At 44.2% G+C, this 17,137-nt stretch overlaps 1 protein-coding gene across 1 annotated transcript in view; it reads left to right on the top strand.

The window, feature by feature from the left end:
- The window catches only part of LOC109882317 (1-phosphatidylinositol 4,5-bisphosphate phosphodiesterase gamma-1), an 85,011-nt gene that overhangs the window by 40,964 nt on the left and 26,910 nt on the right, over positions 1 to 17,137 (top strand). Inside the window, exons 5-16 of the mRNA XM_031785705.1 lie at positions 4,800 to 4,884; positions 4,984 to 5,064; positions 5,198 to 5,232; positions 5,580 to 5,652; positions 11,924 to 12,019; positions 12,110 to 12,228; positions 13,109 to 13,194; positions 15,103 to 15,223; positions 15,321 to 15,489; positions 15,694 to 15,813; positions 16,040 to 16,165; positions 16,552 to 16,736. Coding sequence (XP_031641565.1) covers positions 4,800 to 4,884; positions 4,984 to 5,064; positions 5,198 to 5,232; positions 5,580 to 5,652; positions 11,924 to 12,019; positions 12,110 to 12,228; positions 13,109 to 13,194; positions 15,103 to 15,223; positions 15,321 to 15,489; positions 15,694 to 15,813; positions 16,040 to 16,165; positions 16,552 to 16,736 — 1,296 coding nt within the window. The remainder of the gene's footprint in view (positions 1 to 4,799; positions 4,885 to 4,983; positions 5,065 to 5,197; positions 5,233 to 5,579; positions 5,653 to 11,923; positions 12,020 to 12,109; positions 12,229 to 13,108; positions 13,195 to 15,102; positions 15,224 to 15,320; positions 15,490 to 15,693; positions 15,814 to 16,039; positions 16,166 to 16,551; positions 16,737 to 17,137) is intronic.

Below are 17,137 nucleotides of genomic sequence, written 5' to 3'. Positions count from 1 at the left end.
CAGAGACTACCTGAAAGTCCCATAACACAGAGAGATGTCTGAGAGTCCCATAACACAGAGACTACCTGAAAGTCCCATAACACAGAGAGATGTCTGAGAGTCCCATAACACCGAGAGATGTCTGAGAGTCCCATAACACAGAGATATGTCTGAGAGTCCCATAACACAAAGAGATGTCTGAGAGTCCCATAACACAGAGAGACTGTCTGAGAGTCCCATAACACAAAGATACTGTCTGAGAGTCCCATAACACAGAGACTACCTGAAAGTCCCATAACACAAAGAGACTGTCTGAGAGTGAAAGCAAAAGAAAGAGGAAACTAGAGAGGGATTGATGAAGAGAGGTTTAGAGAGAGGAGAGACTTATTGTATGTAAGGGAAAATAGTTAGAAAGAAAAACACACAGACAGATAATGAAGAGAGGCTCAGAGAGAGAGAGTATGATATCCAGTGTGTACCCGACCCAGCCAGACCCAGCCCTGCTCCCCTTCTCTGGCCCGTCCGGTGGAAGCGGGGAGAGAGAGAGTTCACCCCCCTGCTCTCCGCCCCTCCCTGTGGAGTCCAAACATTGAGACCAAGCAGGAGGCTTTCCGGCTGCCACTCGCCCATAGCTCTGGTTCTCAACAAACTAAACAGAACTGTGATACTCCATAACTAAACTACTATAGCTCTGGTTCTAAACGAACTAAACAGAACTGTGTTATTCCATAACTAAACTTCACTCTAGCTATGTCTCTAAATTAACTTAACAGAACGGTGATACTCCATAAATAAAACATAACTAAACTCCACTCTTGCTCTGGCTGGAAACATAACTAATCTCCACTCTAGCTCTGGCTGGAAACATAACTAATCTCCACTCTAGCTCTGGCTGGAAACATAACTAATCTCCACTCTAGCTCTGGCTGGAAACATAACTAATCTCCACTCTAGCTCTGGCTGGAAACATAACTTAACTCCACTCTAGCTCTGGCTGGAAACATCTCAAAACTCTTCTTTGGCTGGAAATGTAATTAAGCTCTAATCTAGTTCTGGCTGGAAACATTACTAAACTCTTCTATAGCGCTGCCTTGAAACATAACTAATTGCTACTCTAGCTCTTGTTCTAAACGAACTAAACAGAACTGTGATACTCCATTAATAAAACACATCTAAACTCCACTCTAGCTCTGGCTGGAAACATAACTAAACTCCACTCTAGCTCTGGCTGGAAACATAACTTAACTCCACTCTAGCTCTGGCTGGAAACACATCTAAACTCCACTCTAGCTCTGGCTGGAAACATAACTAAACTCCACTCTAGCTCTGGCTGGAAACACATCTAAACTCCACTCTAGCTCTGGCTGGAAACACATCTAAACTCCACTCTAGCTCTGGCTGGAAACACATCTAAACTCCACTCTAGCTCTGGCTGGAAACACATCTAAACTCCACTCTAGCTCTGGCTGGAAACACATCTAAACTCCACTCTAGCTCTGGCTGGAAACATTACTAAACTACACTCTAGCTCTGGCTGGAAACACATCTAAACTCCACTCTAGCTCTGGCTGGAAACATTACTAAACTCCACTCTAGCTCTGGCTGGAAACATAACTTAACTCCACTCTAGCTCTGGCTGGAAACATTACTAAACTCCACTCTTGCTCTGGCTGGAAACATAACTTAACTCCACTCTAGCTCTGGCTGGAAACACATCTAAACTCCACTCTAGCTCTGGCTGGAAACACATCTAAACTCCACTCTAGCTCTGGCTGGAAACATAACTTAACTCCACTCTAGCTCTGGCTGGAAACATTACTAAACTCCACTCTTGCTCTGGCTGGAAACATAACTTAACTCCACTCTAGCTCTGGCTGGAAACACATCTAAACTCCACTCTAGCTCTGGCTGGAAACATTACTAAACTCCACTCTAGCTCTGGCTGGAAACATAACTTAACTCCACTCTAGCTCTGGCTGGAAACATTACTAAACTCCACTCTAACTCTGGCTGGAAACATAACTTAACTCCACTCTAGCTCTGGCTGGAAACATTACTAAACTCCACTCTAACTCTGGCTGGAAACATAACTTAACTCCACTCTAGCTCTGCCTTGAAACATAACTAATTGCTACTCTAACTCTGGCTGGAAACATAACTTAACTCCACTCTAGCTCTGCCTTGAAACATAACTAATTGCTACTCTAACTCTGGCTGGAAACATAACTTAACTCCACTCTAGCTCTGCCTTGAAACATAACTAATTGCTACTCTAACTCTGGCTGGAAACATAACTTAACTCCACTCTAGCTCTGCCTTGAAACATAACTAATTGCTACTCTAACTCTGGCTGGAAACATAACTTAACTCCACTCTAGCTCTGGCTGGAAACATTACTAAACTCCACTCTAACTCTGGCTGGAAACATAACTTAACTCCACTCTAGCTCTGGCTGGAAACATTACTAAACTCCACTCTAACTCTGGCTGGAAACATAACTTAACTCCACTCTAGCTCTGCCTTGAAACATAACTAATTGCTACTCTAACTCTGGCTGGAAACATAACTTAACTCCACTCTAGCTCTGCCTTGAAACATAACTAATTGCTACTCTAGCTCTGGCTGGAAACATAACTTAACTCCACTCTAGCTCTGCCTTGAAACATAACTAATTGCTACTCTAGCTCTTGTTCTAAACGAACTAAACAGAACTGTGATACTCCATTAATAAAACACATCTAAACTCTACTCTAGCTCTGGCTGGAAACACATCTAAACTCCACTCTAGCTCTGGCTGGAAACACATCTAAACTCCACTCTAGCTCTGGCTGGAAACATAACTTAACTCCACTCTAGCTCTGGCTGGAAACATAACTTAACTCCACTCTAGCTCTGGCTGGAAACACATCTAAACTCCACTCTAGCTCTGGCTGGAAACACATCTAAACTCCACTCTAGCTCTGGCTGGAAACATAACTTAACTCCACTCTAGCTCTGGCTGGAAACACATCTAAACTCCACTCTAGCTCTGGCTGGAAACACATCTAAACTCCACTCTAGCTCTGGCTGGAAACATAACTTAACTCCACTCTAGCTCTGGCTGGAAACACATCTAAACTCCACTCTAGCTCTGGCTGGAAACACATCTAAACTCCACTCTAGCTCTGGCTGGAAACATAACTTAACTCCACTCTTGCTCTGGCTGGAAACATAACTTAAGTCCACTCTAGCTCTGGCTGGAAACACATCTAAACTCCACTCTAGCTCTGGCTGGAAACATAACTTAACTCCACTCTAGCTCTGGCTGGAAACATAACTAAACTCCACTCTAGCTCTGGCTGGAAACATAACTAAACTCCACTCTTGCTCTGGCTGGAAACATAACTTAACTCCACTCTAGCTCTGGCTGGAAACATAACTTAACTCCACTCTAGCTCTGGCTGGAAACATAACTTAACTCCACTCTTGCTCTGGCTGGAAACATAACTTAACTCCACTCTAGCTCTGGCTGGAAACATAACTTAACTCCACTCTAGCTCTGGCTGGAAACATAACTTAACTCCACTCTAGCTCTGGCTGGAAACATAACTTAACTCCACTCTAGCTCTGGCTGGAAACATAACTTAACTCCACTCTAGCTCTGGCTGGAAACATAACTTAACTCCACTCTAGCTCTGGCTGGAAACATAACTTAACTCCACTCTAGCTCTGGCTGGAAACATAACTTAACTTCACTCTAGCTCTGGCTGGAAACATAACTTAACTCCACTCTAGCTCTGGCTGGAAACATAACTTAACTCCACTCTAGCTCTGGCTGGAAACATAACTTAACTCCACTCTAGCTCTGGCTGGAAACATAACTTAACTCCACTCTAGCTCTGGCTGGAAACATATCAAAGCTATTATTTGGCTGGAAACATAATTAAGCTCTTCTCTAGCTCTGTCTTGAAACATATCTAAACTCTACTCTAGCTCTGCCTTGAAACATAACTAATCTCTACTCTAGCCCTGGCTGGAAACATTACTAACCTCTACTCAAACATTACTAACCTCTACTCTAGCTCTGGCTGGAAACATAACTAACCTCTACTCTAGCTCTGGCTGGAAACATAACTAATCTCTACTCTAGCTCTGGCTGGAAACATTACTAAACTCCACTCTAACTCTGGCTGGAAACATTACTAAACTCCACTCTAACTCTGACTGGAAACATAACTAAACTCCACTATATCTCCGCCTGGAAACATAACTAAACTCCACTCTTGCTCTGGCTGGAAACATAACTAAACTCTACTCTGGCTAACCTCTACTCTTGCTCTAGCTGGAAACATGATAAACCTCCACTCTAGCTCTGGCTGGAAACATTACTAAACTCTACTCTAGCTCTGGCTGAAAACATAACTAAATGCTACTCTAGCCCTGGCTGGAAAAATAGTTAAACTCTACTCTGGCTAGAAACATAACTAAACTCTACACTTGCTATGGCTGAAAACATAACTAAATGCTACTCTAGCCCTTGCTGGAAACATAGTTAAACTCTACTCTGGCTAGAAACATAACTAAACTCTACACTTGCTATGGCTAGAAACATAACTAAAACAGACTGAAATACAACTTAACAGAACTATAACACTGTAATCCTTCCTTTGGTCAATGTACCTCCCCTGCTGGTTCAGATAGGTACTGCGTGAGTCACTGGACCTGATGGAAGAGTGACAATTCAAACTGATATGAATAAATGTAACATTTTATTGTCCGGTCAGTAATGTTCTATTGTCTCTGTTAAATCTCTTGTTTCTTTATTATATTGTCCTGTCCAGTATCACAGTAAAGGATGTGAAGGCCCTGCTACCTCATATCAACTACAGAGTCCCCAACATGCGCTTCCTCAAAGACAAGCTACAGGTAATAGATGATAGATATCCCCAGGCATGTACAGGCTGCCACAGTTTTAAATGAGATGATTTGTACATGTAATAACTTGTGTACTTCCTGTCTGGACAGGAAGTGGAAGCCAGGTGTGATCTCTCCTTCCCTCACTTTGCTCAGCTCTACAGAACATTGATGTTCGACGCACAGAGGAGTGTGAGTAATAGAAAATATACGTACACACACACACACAAATGCTCATGCACACACACACAAATACACACACACACACACACACTCCATGCCCTGTGTACCCCTCCCTCACCAGGCTCTCCCGTTGTTCCCTCAGATCATTGAGCAGCTGGAGCTCTCTTTCCCCCTCCGGTGAGTCCCACCTCCTCCTCTTCTCTTCTCTTTTCCTCCACCTCCTATTGTCCATGTGTGTCTTCCCAAATCTCCTCCATCTCTTTGATGTGTATCTATCTTCCTACCATCTTTTTTATTCTCCTCTATTCTCAACCTACTAATTAGAGGTAACCTATAGATATTGTACTGACCTTTAAAACATTTTCTGTGTGTGTGTGTGTGTGTGTGTGTGTGTGTGTGTGTGTGTGTGTGTGTGTGTGTGTGTGTGTGTGCGTGTGTACGTGCGTGCGTGCGTGCGTGTGTGTGTGTGTGTGTGCGTGTGTACGTGCGTGCGTGCGTGCGTGCGTGCGTGTGTGTGTGTGTAGGAATGTGGACAGACCAGAGCTGTGTCAGATCTCTTTTTACGACTTCCAGAAGTTTCTACAGCTGGATCAGAAGGTACTGGCACATTTTCACGTGCTTCACGGTTAACGTATTACACAGTGCTGCTGTGAGAGTCTCCTGCTCAGTGAAACAGATGCTGCTGTCTGTAACTGTATGAGCTCTCTAGAGATGTACTAGAGAGCTAATCTCTGCATCTTTGCACTAATGGTTTATGTGATAGCATGGACAGTGCCATTGAGAACTATCTCCATTTTAATGTTCTCAATTTCTTCTTCTACTACTTCTATGAGTTTATTGACAGTTTGTAAACAAACTGAAAGGGTACATACATACTGCCACCAGGAGTGTGTTGTCTGAACAGGTATCAGAATCTCCTCCTTTTCTTTCATGTCTATCCATCTCCCCACCTCACATTTCTTTTGTATTCTTCTTGAATCAGAATCTCCTTTATTGGTGTACACAGACAGACAATTAACAGAATACACAGATAGACAATTGACAGAGTATACATACAGACAATTAACAGAATACACAGACAGATAATTAACAGAGCACTACTCTGGACGGGCGGGCAAGTGCGGGCAGCGATCGTTCGAAGAGCATGCATTTAGTTTGACTTGCAGTTGGAGGCCATGGAAGGAGAGTTGTATGGCATTGAAGCTCGTCTGGAGGTTAGTTAACACAGTGTCCAAAGAAGGGCCAGAAGTATACAGAATGGTGTCGTCTGTATAGAGGTGGATCAGAGTCTCACCAGCAGCAAGATCGAAATCATTGATATATTCAGAGAAGAGAGTCAGCCCAAGAATTGAACCCTGTGGCACCCCCATAGAGACTGCCAGATGCCCGGACAACAGGCCCTCAGATTTGACACACTGAACTCTCTCAGATAAGTAGTTGCTGAACCAGGCGAGGCAATAATTTGAGTAACCAAGGCTGTTGAGTCTGCCGATGAGAATGTGGTGATTGACAGAGTCAAAAGCCTTGGCCAGGTCAATGAATTTGGCTGCACAGTATTGTTTCTTATCTATGGCGGTTAAGATATCATTTAGTAACTTGAGTGTGGCTGAGGTGCACCCGTGACCAGCTCTGAATCCAGATTGCATAGCGGAGAAGGTACAGTGGGATTCGAAATGGTTGGTGATCTGTTTGTTAACTTGGCTTTCGAAGACCTTAGAAAGGCAGGGTAGGATAGATATAGCTCTGTAGCAGTTTGGGTCAAGAGTGTCCCCCCCTTTGAAGAGTGGGATGACCGCAGCTGCTTTCCAATCTTTGGGAATCTCAGACGACATGAAAGAGAGGTTGAACAGGCTAGTAATAGGGTTGCAACAATTTCGGCAGATAATTTTTTAGAAAGAAAGGTTCCAGATTGTCTAGCCAGGTTGATTTGTGGGTGTCCAGATTTTGCAGCTCTTTCAGAACATCAGCTGACTGGATTTGGGAGAAGGAGAAATGGGGAAGGCTTGGGTGAGTTGCTGTGGGGGGTGCAGTGCTGTTGACCGGGGTAAGGGTAGCCAGGTGGAAAGCATGGCCAGCCGTGAAAAAATGCTTATTGAAATTCTCAATTAAAGTGGATTTATCGGTGGTGATAGTTTCCTATCCTCAGTGCAGTGGGCAGCTGGGAGCAGGTGCTCTTATTCTCCATGGACTTTACACTGTTCCAGAACTTTTTTTTTTGCAGGAAGCAAATTTCTGCTTGAAAAAGCTAGCCTTGGCTTTTCTAACTGCATGTGTATATTGGTTTCTAGCTTCCCTGAAAAGTTGCATTTCACAGGGGCTGTTCGATGCTAATGCAGAACGCCATAGGATGTTTTTGTGTTGGTTAAAGGCAGTCAGGTCTGGAGAGAACCAAGTGCTATATCTGTTCTTGGTTCAACATTTCTTGAATGGGGCATGCTTATTTAAGATGGCGATGAAGGCTTTAAAAAAAAAATAACTAGGCATCCTCTACTGACAGGATGAGGTTGATATCCTTCCAGGATACCCGGGCCAGGTCGATTAGAAAGGCCTGCTCGCTGAAGTGTTTCAGGGAGCATTTGATAGTGATGAGTGGAGGTTGTTTGACCGCTGACATATAACGGATGCAGGCAATGAGGTAGTGATCGCTGAGATCTTGGTTGAAAACAGCAGAGTTGTATTTAGAGGGCAAGTTGGTTAGGATGATATCTATGAGGGTGCCCGTGTTTACAGCTTTGGGGTTGTACCTGGTAGGTTCATAGATAATTTGTGCGAGATTGAGGGCATCAAGCTTAGATTGTAGGATGGTCGGGGTGTTAAACATGTCACAGTTTAGGTCACCTAGCAGCACGAGCTCTGAAGATAGATGGGGGACAATCAGTTCACATATGGTATCCAGATAACAGCTGGGGGCAGAGGGTGGTCTATAGCAGGCGGCAACAGTGAGAGACTGGTTTTTAGAGAGGTGGACTTTTAAAAGTAGAAGTTCAAATTGTTTGGGTACAGACCTGGATAGTAGGACAGAACTCTGCAGGCTATCTCTGCAGTAGATTGCAACACCACCCCCTTTTGCCATTCTATCTTGTCTAAAACATTTGTAGTTAGGGATGGAGATTTCAGAGTTATTGGTGGTCTTCCTAAGCCAGGATTCAGACACGGCTAAGACATCCGGGTTGGCAGAGTGTGCTAACGCAGTGAATAAAACAAACTTAGGGAGGAGGGAATAGGAGAGGAGCTAGGCACTGCAGGGCCTGGATTCACCTCTACATCGCCAGAGGAACAGAGGAGGAATAGGATAAGGGTACGGCAAAATGCCATGAGAATTGGACGTCTGGGACGTTCGGAACAGACAGTAAAAGGAGCAGGTTTCTGGGGGCGATAAAATTGATTCAAGGAATAATGTACAGACAAAGATATGGTAGGATGTGAATACAGTGGAGGTAAACCTAGGCATTGAGTGATGATGAAAGAGATATTGTCTCTAGAAACATAATTGAAAACAGGTGATGTCATCGCATGTGTGGGTGGTGGAACTGAAAGGTTGGATACGGTATAATGAGCAGGGCTAGAGGCTCTACAGTGAAATAAGCCAATAAACACTAACCAGAACAGCAATGGACAAGGCATATTGACATTAAGGAGAGGCATGCTTAGCTGACTGATCATAAGGGTCCAGTGAGTAGTGAGGTTGGTTGGAGTAACAGCGATTCAGACAGCTAGCCGAGCCATGGGTAGCAAGCTAGCAGAAGATGAAGGTCTGTTTTTAGCCACCCCGTGCGTTTCCGTCGGTAGATTAGTGTTTTCCGTGTCGTAGAGGGGACAAATCCAATTGTCAAAATAGTTATAGTTATAGTGGCCCAAGAAGATTGTTCGATAGACCTGTTCAGATAGCAGCCGATATGCTCAAGACAGCTAACGATTAGCGGGCCGCAGTTAGCAGATGGGCGTTCAGGTTACGTCGCGATGGAGGGGCCAGTTTAATAACTCCCTTGGGCAGATAATGTCGGTATTCCAGTCGTGAAGGCCCGGTGGGGCTCCGCATCGGCAGTAAAACGGGTCCGGATAGGTGTTTGTAGCCCAGGAGTGGCTGATGGAACTCTTCAGTTGGCTAGCTTCAGGATAATTGGTGTTAGCCAATAGTCACTCGGATAGCAGCTAGTTAGCTGCAAGATCCAGGTGTAAATGTCCAGAGCTTGCGGTAGAAATCCGGGGATATGCTCTGGTCTGAGTCGTGTTGTACAAAACTGGTGATAGCTTTCCTAGCTAAAGGATAGCTGATGACTGCTAGCCGTGGTTAGCTGAATACTAACGTTAGCTAGTGAGCTGGCTAACTCCTGGCTAGCTTCTGGCTAACTTCTGGCTAGCTTCTGTTGTGGATTTTGGATATGAGGTGAATAATACTTTTGGGGAAAAAAATAATCCGCACCACATTTGGTGAGGTGGGTTGCAGGAGAGTGTTTTGAAGTTTAGTTTTTAGAAAAAATATATAGCAAGATATGCGAAGAAAAAGACAAAAAGATACAAAACATATATACACGGGACAAGACGAGGACAAAGGATGTCTGACTGCTACACCATCTTGGAAACCTTGAAGAAGAAAAAAAGACAGACAATTAACAGAGATTACAGACAGACAATTAACAGAGTACACAGACAGAAAATTAACAGAGTACACAGACAGAAAATTAACAGAGTACACAGACAGACAATAAACAGAGTACACAGACAGACAATAAACAGAGTACACAGACAGACAATTAACAGAGTATAAAGACAGACAATTAACAGAGTACACAGACAGACAATAAACAGAGTATACAGACAGACAATTAACAGAGTATACAGACAGACAATTAACAGAGTATACAGACAGGCAATTAACCATATACAGTCAGCTACATTATAACTTATGCAGGTAGAGATGTATGAATAAAACTACAGATGACATTACAAACCATATACAGTCAGCTACATTATAACTTATGCAGGTAGAGATGTATGAATAAAACTACAGATGACATTACAAACCATATACAGTCAGCTACATTATAACTTATGCAGGTAGAGATGTATGAATAAAACTACAGACTAATTTACAAACCATATAGAGTCAGCTACATTATAACTTATTCAGGTAGAGATGTATGAATAAAACTACATGGACATGACGATGTGCAATGGGGGAAATATAGTTAGTCCGTGGCAGAGCGCAAAGGGCAGTGCAAAGAGCAATGTGCAGTTCTAGGAAGAAAGTGAAGTGTGAGTATTGCAGGGTGCATAGACAGTGTGAGTATTGCAGGGTGCATAGACAGTGTGAGTATTGCAGGGTGCATAGACAGTGTGAGTATTGCAGGGTGCACAGACAGCGTGAGTATTGCAGGGTGCATAGGCAGTGTGAGTATTGCAGGGTGCATAGGCAGTGTGAGTATTGCAGGGTGCATAGACAGTGTGCATATTGCAGAGTGCATAGTCATTGTGAGTATTGCAAGGTTCATTGACAGCGTGCGTATTGTAGGGTTCATAGACAGTGTGCGTATTGAAGAGTGCATAGACAGTGTGAGTATTGCAGGGTGCATAGACAGTGTGCGTATTGTAGGGTTCATAGACTGTGTGCGTATTGAAGAGTGCATAGACAGTGTGAGTATTGCAGGGTGCATAGACAGTGTGCGTATTGTAGGGTTCATAGACTGTGCGTATTGAAGAGTGCATAGTCCATGAATCAGAAGATCAAGGTGGCCGGTTGGTAAGGGTCACAGCATGGGGGAAGAAGCTGTTCAGGTTGCAGAAGGTTTTGGTTGTGATTGATCTGTACCGTTCGCCAGAGGGGAGTCTTTGGAAGAGGTGACGATTGTTGTGAAAGTGGTCGGTGATGATCTTTCCTGCATGCTGCCTTGTCCTGGAGTCGTGAAGGTTTACGATGGAGGGCAGGTGGCAGTCGATGACCCTCGCAGCATTTCCACAATCCGTTGCAGTTTGCCCTTGGACCAGGCAGAGGCATTCCGAACTAGACAGTGATCGAGGAGGTGAGGATGGACTCGATGATGGCTGTGTAGAGTGAGAGTTTGAATTTATTCAGCTGACGCAAGAAGTGCACCCTCTGTTGTGCCTTCTTGGTGACCACTGTGCTGTTGTCCTCCCACTTGAGGTTGTGGGAGGTGATGGTCCCCAGGAATTTGAATGACTCAGCCGTACTTACAGCTGAGCCGTTGATTTCAAGCCGTAGATTTTTTGTGACTGCACCAGGCCACCATCCTGTCATCCTCTCTCCGGTACATAGACTCGTCACCGTTGGAGATAAGGCCGACCAGGGTGGTGTCATTCGTTGGATTAGAGTCAGCATAGAAGAAGGGACAGAGAGTCCAAGAGAGGTTTTCCCTGCTTCACGTATTGTGTCCTGTTGGACAGGAAGTTGTTGATTCACTGACAAATGGAGTCAGATGACTTCACACAAGTCTTTGGGTTGTCGAGGTGCAGAAGGATGTAGTGGAGATCCATGTTGACAGCGGCGTCCACAGACCTGTTGGCTCTATAGGCGAACTGCAGTGGGTTGAGGAGGCTGTAAGTGAAGGTTTTGAGGTGGGATAGGATAAGGCTAAAGTTGGTGATCTAACTGTCACCTGTAGTTATGGAACGTTTGCTCAGGAGTATAATTCATTGGTGATCTCTCCTGATGACCTGGATGCATTTCTGTGATCTTTCCTTAACCCATAGAAAGTCCCACCCAATTGACTACTTCAAAATTGTGAGTCCTCAATGGTACTGCAAATGCTAAAACAAGCTTTGTGGCAAATTAGCCCTTTATCCAACTCTATGACTGAGATGTGTTTCCTGGTTGCATGTTGATGATGTCATGACCATGTGACACATGCAGGAGTCATGGGCGTCGGACCTGAGCCGCGTCAGAGAGTTCCTAACGGGCTACCTGAGGGGTGGATCACAGACCGAACCTATGCTACAGCTAGATGAGGTAAGACGCATGCATACAAACACATGCACACATACACCACTCTCTCTCTCCCTGGTCTACTCATCCTCTAATGGTTTGTTCTCTGTTCAGTTCCTGACGTTCCTGTACTCCAAGGAGAACTCATTGTGTGACCCTCGACCTGCTGTTGTTGTCTCTGACGACATGAAGAGACCCCTGTCTCAGTACTGGATTTCCTCATCACACAACACGTATGATCACACCTCTATACCTCTACCTCTATACCTCTATACCTCTACCTCTATACCTCTACCTCTATACCTCTATACCTCTATACCTCTATACCTCTATACCTGTATCTCTCTCACGTAGGGTCACACCTCTATACCTCTATACCTCTACCTCTCTGTATCTCTCTCACGTAGGATCACACCTCTATACCTCTATACCTCTACCTCTCTGTATCTCTCTCACGTAGGGTCACACCTCTATACCTCTATACCTCTACCTCTCTGTATCTCTCTCACGTAGGGTCACACCTCTATACCTCTATACCTCTATACCTCTACCTCTCTGTATGTCTCTCACGTAGGGTCACACCTCTATACCTCTACCTCTCTGTATCTCTCTCACGTAGGGTCACACCTCTATACCTCTATACCTCTATACCTCTACCTCTCTGTATCTCTCTCACGTAGGGTCACACCTCTATACCTCTATACCTCTACCTCTCTGTATCTCTCTCACGTAGGGTCACACCTCTATACCTCTATACCTCTACCTCTCTGTATCTCTCTCACGTAGGGTCACACCTCTATACCTCTATACCTCTACCTCTCTGTATCTCTCTCACGTAGGGTCACACCTCTATACCTCTATACCTCTACCTCTCTGTATCTCTCTCACGTAGGGTCACACCTCTATACCTCTATACCTCTACCTCTCTGTATCTCTCTCACGTAGGGTCACACCTCTATACCTCTATACCTCTACCTCTCTGTATCTCTCTCAAATGACCAAATTACATACTGCTCATTCAACCCTCCATATAACACTCTCTCTTTTCACTTCCTTTCCTCCTCTCCTATCTTCCTCTTCTCTCCCTCTCCCTTTTTCCCCCTTCTCTCTCAGGTATCTGACAGGTGATCAGTTCTCCAGTGAGTCATCTCTAGAGGCCTACGCTCGTTGCCTGAGGATGGGCTGTCGCTGCATAGAACGTAAGAACCTTCATCTTCTTCAACTCCCTCTATCTCTCTTTCTCAATTCAATTCCTCTTCAACTCCCTCTATCTCTCTTTCTCAATTCAATTCCTCTTCGACTCCCTCTATCTCTCTTTCTCAATTCAATTCCTCTTCAACTCCCTCTATCTCTCTTTCTCAATTCAATTCCTCTTCGACTCCCTCTATCTCTCTTTCTCAATTCAATTCCTCTTCAACTCCCTCTATCTCTCTTTCTCAATTCAATTCCTCTTCAACTCCCTCTATTTCTCTTTCTCAATTCAATTCCTCTTCAACTCCCTCTCTCTCTTTCTCAATTCAATTCCTCTTCGACTCCCTCTATCTCTCTTTCTCAATTCAATTTCTCTTCAACTCCCTCTATCTCTCTTTCTCAATTCAATTCCTCTTCAACTCCCTCTTTCTCTCTTTCTCAATTCAATTCCTCTTCAACTCCCTCTATTTCTCTTTCTCAATTCAATTCCTCTTCAACTCCCTCTCTCTCTTTCTCAATTCAATTCCTCTTCGACTCCCTCTATCTCTCTTTCTCAATTCAATTTCTCTTCAACTCCCTCTATCTCTCTTTCTCAATTCAATTCCTCTTCAACTCCCTCTTTCTCTCTTTCTCAATTCAATTCCTCTTCAACTCCCTCTCTGTCTCTTTCTCAATTCAATTCCTCTTCAACTCCCTCTATCTCTCTTTCTCAATTCAATTCCTCTTCGACTCCCTCTATCTCTCTTTCTCAATTCAATTCCTCTTCAACTCCCTCTATCTCAATTCAATTCCTCTTCAACTCCCTCTATCTCTCTTTCTCAATTCAATTCCTCTTCAACTCCCTCTATCTCAATTCAATTCCTCTTCAACTCCCTCTATCTCTCTTTCTCAATTCAATTCCTCTTCGACTCCCTCTATCTCTCTTTCTCAATTCAATGCCTCTTCAACTCCCTCTATCTATCTCTCTTTCTCAATTCAATTCCTCTTCAACTCCCTCTATCTCAATTCAATTCCTCTTCAACTCCCTCTATCTCTCTTTCTCAATTCAATTCCTCTTCAACTCCCTCTATCTCTCTTTCTCAATTCAATTCCTCTTCAACTCCCTCTATCTCTCTTTCTCAATTCAATTCCTCTTCAACTCCCTCTATTTCTTTCTCAATTCAATTCCTCTTCAACTCCCTCTCTCTCTTTCTCAATTCAATTCCTCTTCGACTCCCTCTATCTCTCGTTCTCAATTCAATTCCTCTTCGACTCCCTCTATCTCTCTTTCTCAATTCAATGTCTCTTCAACTCCCTCTATCTCTCTTTCTCAATTAAATTCCTCTTCAACTCCCTCTTTCTCTCTTTCTCAATTCAATTCCTCTTCAACTCCCTCTCTGTCTCTTTCTCAATTCAATTCCTCTTCAACTCCCTCTATCTCTCTTTCTCAATTCAATTCCTCTTCGACTCCCTCTATCTCTCTTTCTCAATTCAATTCCTCTTCAACTCCCTCTATCTCAATTCAATTCCTCTTCAACTCCCTCTATCTCTCTTTCTCAATTCAATTCCTCTTCAACTCCCTCTATCTCAATTCAATTCCTCTTCAACTCCCTCTATCTCTCTTTCTCAATTCAATTCCTCTTCGACTCCCTCTATCTCTCTTTCTCAATTCAATTCCTCTTCAACTCCCTCTATCTCTCTTTCTCAATTCAATTCCTCTTCAACTCCCTCTATCTCAATTCAATTCCTCTTCAACTCCCTCTATCTCTCTTTCTCAATTCAATTATATTCTAAATGCTTTATTGACATGATGAAAAAAAGTTGTATTGCCAAAGCAACACCACACAAGAATAAAGCATGCAGGAACATTCAAGGCAATTATTGATCAAATCTAACCTTGACCTTTGACCTTGCACTGTGTGAAAACATTGTTTCAGTTGATTGCTGGGATGGGCCTGATGACCTGCCAATCATCTACCATGGCCACACTCTCACCTCCAAGATCAAATTCCTGGACGTGCTGCACACCATCAAAGAGCATGCCTTTGTCACTTCAGAGTGAGTAGACACTCACTCACTCACTCACTCACTCACTCACTGTCTCTCTTTAACATGTGTGTCTTACACGTGTGTTTGTATCTGTGTGTATCTGTAGGTACCCAGTGATTCTGTCCATAGAGGACCACTGTAGTGTGGTTCAACAAAGGAACATGGCTAATCACTTTAAGAAGGTGTTTGGAGATCTGCTGCTGACCAAACCAGTGGACCTGAATGCAGATGAGCTGCCCTCGCCCTACCAGCTACGCAGGAAGATACTCATCAAGGTGACTGAACAACCGAAAGGTCAAACACACTGACCATAACATGACCGTGCCAAGTCTGTGGGCTGTGTCTGACATGGCTGTCTGAAATGGCTGTAGGGCCTCTGGTCATAAGACTACAAAAGGGAATAATATGCCATTTCAGACACAATACTGACCCAAAGTCAACCACTAGTCAACCTTAACTAAACTGTGTGTGTGTTTCAGCACAAGAAACTGGTGGAGGGCTCTCTGTATGAAGAGGTGACGTCAGCCAGCTACTCTGAGGCTGACATCAGTAACTCCCTCAGGAATGGCATTCTCTACCTGGAAGACCCCATAGACCACGTGAGTGTGTGTGTGGGAACATATGTGTATGTGATGTGTGGGCACACAGTAGATATGTGTGTGTGTCATCATTTCTATGTTGGTTACACGTGTGTGTGTGTGTGTGTGTGTGTGTGTGTGTGTGTGTGTGTGTGTGTGTGTGTGTGTGTGTGTGTGTGTGTGTGTGTGTGTGTGTGTGTGTGTGTGTGTGTGTGTGTGTGTGTGTGTGTGTGTGTGTGTGTTTCAGACATGGACTCCCCACTACTTTGTTCTGAGCAGTAATAAGATCTACTACTCGGAGGAGACTTCTCACTACCAGACTGCCGAGGAAGAGGAGGAGGAGGAGGAAGAGGAGGGGGGGAGGGGGAAAGAGGTGAGAGGGATGGTTACAAATGTGAGTGGAACAAACTATTCTTGCTCACACCTTATTTAACTGTCCTGTTTGGTCATATTTGGTAACAACATACTTTCTGTGACCTACTTAAAATAATTCAACACACTCAATGACCTTCAATGTGAGGAAAGAAACCTAAATGTAATTGTTAGGTAATTACTATTTTACCACTTAATGTCTAACTACAGTACTTACTAGGTAAATAGCAGGATGTCGAATGAAGTGGAACAGAATGTTTTGTCATTTGCATTTCTAATCTCTCCCACCCCCACCCCCCTCTCTCTCCCCTCCCCTCTCTCTCCCCCACCCCCTCTTTCCTCCCACCCCCACCCCCCTCTGTCCCCCTCCCTCTCCCCCCCATCTAGGAGTGTAACAACAATGAGCAGCACTGTGCAGAGCGCTGGTTCCATGGGAAGCTGGGAGGGGGGCGGGATGGGAGACAGGTTGCTGAGAAACTGCTGCAGGAGTACTGTGAGGGCGGGGGCAAGGATGGGACCTTCCTGGTCCGAGAGAGTGAGACCTTCGTAGGAGACTACACCCTCTCCTTTTGGTCAGTCACCTATGTCTCTATGCTGGTCTTCTCTATGTCTCTATGCTAGTCCTCTCTATGTCTCTATGGTAGTCCTCTCTATGTCTCTATGTTGGTCCAATCTATGTCTCTATGGTAGTCCTCTCTATGTCTCTATGTTGATCCAATCTATGTCTCTATGGTAGTCCTCTCTATGTCTCTATGCTGGTCCTCTCTATGCTGGTCCTCTCTATGTCTCTATGCTGGTCCTCTCTATGCTGGTCCTCTCTATGCTGGTCCTCTCTGTGCTGGTCCTCTCTATGTCTCTATGCTGGTCCTCTCTATGCTGGTCTTCTCTATGTCTCTATGCTAGTCCTCTCTATGTCTCTATGCTGGTCCAATCTATGTCTCTATGTTGGTCCTCTCAATGTCTCTATGTTGGT

Source organism: Oncorhynchus kisutch, linkage group LG13 (genome assembly GCF_002021735.2).
Source record: "Oncorhynchus kisutch isolate 150728-3 linkage group LG13, Okis_V2, whole genome shotgun sequence".
Lineage (NCBI taxonomy): Eukaryota > Metazoa > Chordata > Actinopteri > Salmoniformes > Salmonidae > Oncorhynchus > Oncorhynchus kisutch.
Note: the sequence above shows the minus strand (reverse complement) of the source record. Positions and strands in the feature narration are given on the sequence as shown.